At 35.4% G+C, this 6,000-nt stretch overlaps 1 protein-coding gene across 1 annotated transcript; it reads left to right on the forward strand.

Annotated features, from left to right (window-relative positions):
• Positions 1-2,897: 2,897 nt before the first annotated feature.
• On the forward strand, positions 2,898-5,800 carry LOC142620490 (cardiolipin synthase (CMP-forming)-like; the record flags this gene model as incomplete). Its single annotated transcript, XM_075793855.1, has 7 exons — positions 2,898-3,057; positions 3,268-3,338; positions 3,467-3,518; positions 4,474-4,559; positions 4,685-4,759; positions 5,122-5,216; positions 5,297-5,800. Coding segments are annotated over 7 exons (633 nt in total), but the record flags the coding sequence as incomplete, so codon positions are not given.
• Positions 5,801-6,000: the final 200 nt, after the last annotated feature.

Here is a 6,000-nt window from a genome sequence, read left to right on the forward strand (position 1 = left end):
ATGTGACAGTTCTTTTGTCGCATGTGACAGTTCTTTTGTCACATTTGGTGGTTCCTTTATTTTTTTTTTCTCATATTTGACAGATCCATCCTCTCATTATGTAGTTCCAATATCACATGTGACAGTTTTTTTCTCACATTTTGTAGTTCCCTCACTTTTTTTTTCTCACATTTGACGGTTTCTTTCTCACATTATGCAGTTCTAACATCACATGTGGCAATTCTTTTCTTACATTTGGTGGTTTCCTTACTTTTTTCTCACACTTGACGGTTCCATTATCACATTAAGTAGTACCAACATCCCATCTGACTCTTTCTTTGTCATATTTAGTGGTACCCTATTTTTTTTATTCTCAAATTTGACCGTTCCATTATTACATTGGGCAGTACTTGCATTACTTCTGACCGTACTTTGTCACATTCGGTGGTACATTATTTTTTTTCCTTACAATTGATAGTTCAATTGTCATAGTAAGCAGTACCAATATCACATCTGACCATAATTTTACATTTAGGCTTATCACTGAGGTCTCTTTTTTACTTACTAATAATTGCTCAGCACAATAGTAATTTTTTTAAGTTATTAAGAAATTTAGATCTAAAATCGAAAACAAAAAAAAAAAGAAAAAAAAGAAAGCATCCCATGAAATTAGCCCAATCACAATAATTACTCTTGTTCACAAAAAAAATCAGCTGGAATTATCTTAGTTTCTTCCACAAATATTTGAATATACTCATTAACTTTCTACGTATCTCCCTTGGTAGCTTCCATCACTTTCAGGGGCATACCTCCCTATAAAATAACATAGTTGAGGTCATTTTCTTGATGTTTATATTTTTATTATTTATATATGATGGTAAACCAAAAATTAGACTATCTCCAATTCGTCTATAGTGTCGTCCAAGACTAGAAAGGTCATCCAAGTGCAAGAAGGACGTCCAACATGGAGTCACCTGGACGACTGCCAAACACTTAGAAATTTTCAGAGTAAATCTATATCCAAAAGCTTATGATTCGGACCACGCTCTACTATTCTGAAGTAGAAGCAAAATTCTTGTTCATCGCTCTAACTTCCCACAAAGTTCTTAACTTTTGATGGCAGTTGTAGAAGTTAAGTCTAAACTTTCTAACTCCATCCACGTTGAGAAAGTTACTAAACAAGTAACCACTTCAAAACTCACTATAAAAATAACTTAGCCATATGAAGTCAAAGTAAGTTTTTCACCACTTATAGAGTTGGAATTCTTGAGTTCAAGAGAGAAAACTTACTTAAGTATCGGAGGGTTCTTGGCCAGTTCACCCCGGTCGCCTTTGATCTTGTGCTTCTTTCTTTTCAGGCCTTCCAAGCAATCTCAGACCCATTGAAGCCCGAAACATTCAGCCTATTGATTTTCTGTGCATCATCAATATATACTTTAAAACCGAAGATGTATAACCTTATGTGCTATTTAATTTTTCTTATGCAACATCTGCAACTTAATCACAGTTGTGTGTTTATTGTGGTGTCTAAGGTTGGAAATAGGGTGACTATACAATTAGCAAGTTATATAAAAAAACCAATACAAAGATTGTTAACAATTTTAAAATTTTTAGTAAACACTTGAATTGAAACTACAGATCCAGTATGATATAGTCATCAATCAAAGATACTACACCAGGTTTTATATTTTTTAGGCATTTTCATTAGATCCACATGTGCAAAAGTGTCAAATGACTGTGTCCAACACGAGTATAACCACCCCAACTAAAGTGTCTATGCAGTTTTGTTTCATAAAATTATTATTATATTTAGACTCATCTAAAACAAAATAAACATCCCAAAAAATTTCCACAATAACAAAAATTACCAATAGAAAAGCTAAAAACAATTAAGCACAATTGACTGATTTTACAAAAAACGAACAACCCAGTCCTTTTAAAAACAATTATCAAAATAATTGTCATTGGGAGTTTAGCATATTGACTACAATGATAAGTGTGAGCCTCATTTGAGTCAGCAGAGCCTCCACTAGCTAAGTCTGAGAGAGTCCTAATAGAAATGAAATGTTTTCGTTGTTGAAGACTTATTGATTTCACAATGCAATTATCTCTCTCTCTCTCTCTCTCTCTCTCTCTCTCTCTCTCTCTCTCTCTCAGGGTTTCGCAAAATTTATACAAACTCGTCATTCTAAAGCCATTTGGTATTTATTCCTATAAAATATTGGAACGTGTAATTTGAATATAATTGGCTATTAAAAGGTCAATTTGCATCTCTATACTTTGTTCCAATCAGCATGGTGGTAAGTCGGTTAATTTTTTGCCGAGCATGCACACCCCTAAACACAGGTGGGGCTAGGCTCCCTTGGCCTAATTTTTTTTGGAGAATGTTAACAACCACCATTTGGTACTTGTTAAGTGCAAAAAAAGACAAAAAATTTTGTTAGAAAAAGTTTAAAAAATCTCTAATATTACCTACAAAACTGAAAAAATAATATAAATTGCAAAAAAGGACAAATATTTTGTCAAAATAAAGTAAAAAGTTTTGTGGTTAAACACAACTTATTTTTTTATTTTTTATTTTTTAAGTAGGTTAATTTTTATTTTTATTTTTTTAAAAAGGACTTGGCCCCCCTTGCGTTCTAGCCGGCAGCCCACAGGTAACAAAAAAAAAAAAAAAAAAAAGTTTAGTCCAAAATGTAAACCCGGCAGTCCGACTCCAGTCTCCAAAGTCCAAACGGAAAAACATAAGAAAAAAGAAAAGAAAACCTAAGGCTAAGGCAAGACAGAGAGAGTGAGAGGCTTTTCAAAAAAAAAAAAAAAAAAAAGACAGAGTGAGAGGCGAGAGACTCAGAGTGAGAGAGACTTTGTCGCTGCCCACGCCGTGAGTGAAGCTGCCAAAACGCGAGGTCAGAGCTTGAAATCTTGCTGCTGCCCACGCCGTGACGCCGCCACCACGCGAGAGCGGTGAGACCCATCTCGCAAACCCACGCGACACCCACACAGCCACACCCACCACGCGACACCCATCTTGCCGTGACGCCGCTGCTGGCTTTGATCTGCTCCAGCCTTCACACTCAAGTATTTAATCTATCCTTTAAAATCTCAGAATCTGTGTTTCTGGTTTTTGTGTTTTTACTGATGAGGAATCTGTGCTTGTGTTATTACTATTATTTTCTTTGGCTTTTTAGCTCTGTGACTATCTTAGGGTCTGTGGTAGCACTGTTATGGCACTACCACCCTAATGAGATGTTAAATGCTTTTATTTTTCTTCATTCATTATGTAGCTAGATGGATACATGGCTAGGAAGATGAGAATTAATTCTGTAGTGGGTTCCTACCTTGATCCCCTTGCAGACAAGGTATAAGTTCAAGCCTCTCTTGCTTCTGAGCTCAGTATAATTGGCCAGTTGCTCGTTGCAGGTTGTATTTGGCTCATTTAGTTTGCCCTGTAGCTGAATTATGTTTTTGTTCCCTCTTCTTGATACAGGTTCTTATTGGATCTGTTGCTTTGGCAATGGTGCATATGGATCTTCTGCACCGTAAGTGATCATAGTCCCTCCCCCTCAATTTTTTGGTAGTGAAATAGTGGTGGTGTAAGCTCATAGTCTTGCTTTTGCATTTGAACATATAATATTAAGCTATGACAAGTTTCCTCTCCCCCCCCCCCCCCCCCCCCTCCTGGCTACACACACACAAGATGCTAATATTATCAATCATAAGGAGGATAGTGAAAATATAGAAGAGGATGTGATTGAGTCCAATAAATAGGCTACATTCAACAACGCACAGACACACACAATGCTGATATTATCCAATATAACCATAGCAGAAACATAGAATGGTTGCTTGAGTCAAGTAACAGGCCACATTAGCTAACATTTTTGGGTGATTATCACTGGACTGTATATATATATATATATATATATATGCATGCAAGCAATTCCAAATCTAATTCTACCAAGATAAGCACTCTATACTTTTGTTCCACATTCTTATTCTTAGCACCCAAAAATTTCTCTTATTTAATGTAATGACGCCAGCCCGCTATGCTTATTCCAGTATTTAAAAAACTAGATGTCACTAATGTACATAGCCAATTTAAAATTACTAAGTTTTCAAACTTGCTGCTTGAACTAGTGCGTATTTAATACAGATGAAATTTAAAATTATGCCCTTTATGCCAATGAGTTTTAGCTTAAATGGCACTTCGTCGTCCCTTTATAATGGGATGGAAGGATAAGGTCAAGGGTTGAAGAGCCATAGGGTGCATGTCTAACTTACCAATCAAAATGCAATATGTCCTTATCCTTCTGTTTCAAGATGCATGGATTAACACTACAAATGAATGTAATTTGTATAGTAGATGTCACATGGCTGTAGATATTTACATCTATAATAAAATGTTGTGGAGCACGTAAGTTTGATCTGTATGCATCATCTTGTGTATATATTTTGGGGGAAATGAATTTCTTATTTGGTTTTTGCGTTGTGAAGCTGGACTTGTTGGACTCATTGTGTTGCAAGATGTCTTCCTTGTCGGTGGTGCAGTATATCAAAGGGCTAGTAGCTTAGGTTGGGAGGTAACATAGTTTAACTTGAGATTGTGTGTTATAGGACTTTTTCTGGATCTTTTTCTTCAATTGACTGTCTGTTAGTTATCAAGTTGAAATGTTGATTGGCATTGTCAAGTTTTTCCTTCTTTCAGTGGAAGAGTTGGTTTGATTTCATCAATATAGACAGTACCTGTCCCCTAAAAGTTGAGCCTCTCTTTATTAGCAAGGTAAGCTTTGAGTTTTTTTTTTTTTTGTTGTTTTTTTTAAAAACCTATATGATGCATGTATTAGAATGTTTAGTGTATCTATGTTGTGCAATGTGGTCTAGGATTTGGGATTTTATGGAATAGGTTATATGGTAAACTAGTAAAGCTTTAAAAACTCCTCTTCCTATTTTCTGATGAATATTTTTATGAAATATTTAGTTAGTTAGTTAAGCACAAAATTTCTAAAAAGCATTTTGATCAGCATAGTGTAACTGATATCATACACTGTAGTAAAAGATAATTAGCACAGCAAGCTTGCAATTAGGTTGATTGATTTTAAACCCTGTCAAGTTGATTAACATGGAGAGTATTATTCTTGACAGGTTAATATAGTTTTCCAGTTGGTATTAGTAGCTGCAGCTCTTCTTCAACCAGAATTTGGAACCCAGGAAACTCAGCCACACATCACATATTTGAGGTAATGCAGCCACAACTCTGGTGGTCTGAATTTTGAATCTGATAATGTTGAATAACTCAAGTCCTTTTAATTCCGTGCAGAAGGTTAGTGGCATCAACAACAGTGGGTTCTAGTGCAGCATATGGAGCACAACACTTGAGGAAGAGATCTGCCTTGATTAGTAGAAAATCTTAGTTTCAACCTTTACCTTGCAGACAACTGAGATAACACCATCATTTTTGAGATATGTACTGGGTCTCAGCATCGAAGGATTAGAAGAAGTAATGGTGGTACCAGGGTTGTGTATCTGTATACTGATCCACAAGTTAAAACTTTTCAAGGTCATCTTTTACAAGTTCCAGATATCATAATTGAGTTTTGGCCTGTTGGGATTACACACAAATACGCAGAAAATTGCAAAACTTGGTTAACAGTGCAGAATGATAGCAGTTCTTTTTTCTTTTTCCTTGTTTCCTTATTTTTGGGAGGGGGGTGGTTATGAGCAAAATTGTTATTGCCAATGTGTTTGTAATTTTTAAACTTTGGCAATGCCAAATTTTGAAAAGAATGATAATAAAAGATGTAGAATTTGTTCTGTTTTATAACCACTAGCCGATATAATTGATTTCTCATTTTGTTACCCGAGGCTCTGCTATTGAGAAAACCTTGCAAGCCCTGCAATTCAGTATACGATTGAAACTTTAAAAAATAAAAAACTAGACTGGCAGGAAGATTTGACTTTTTTGGTTTAAGATACTGGATCTTATGAGATTATGTTTTCTACTACATTGCTTTTGCATCCTTA

This window comes from Castanea sativa, chromosome 12 (genome assembly GCF_040712315.1).
Source record: "Castanea sativa cultivar Marrone di Chiusa Pesio chromosome 12, ASM4071231v1".
NCBI classification, from domain to species: domain Eukaryota; kingdom Viridiplantae; phylum Streptophyta; class Magnoliopsida; order Fagales; family Fagaceae; genus Castanea; species Castanea sativa.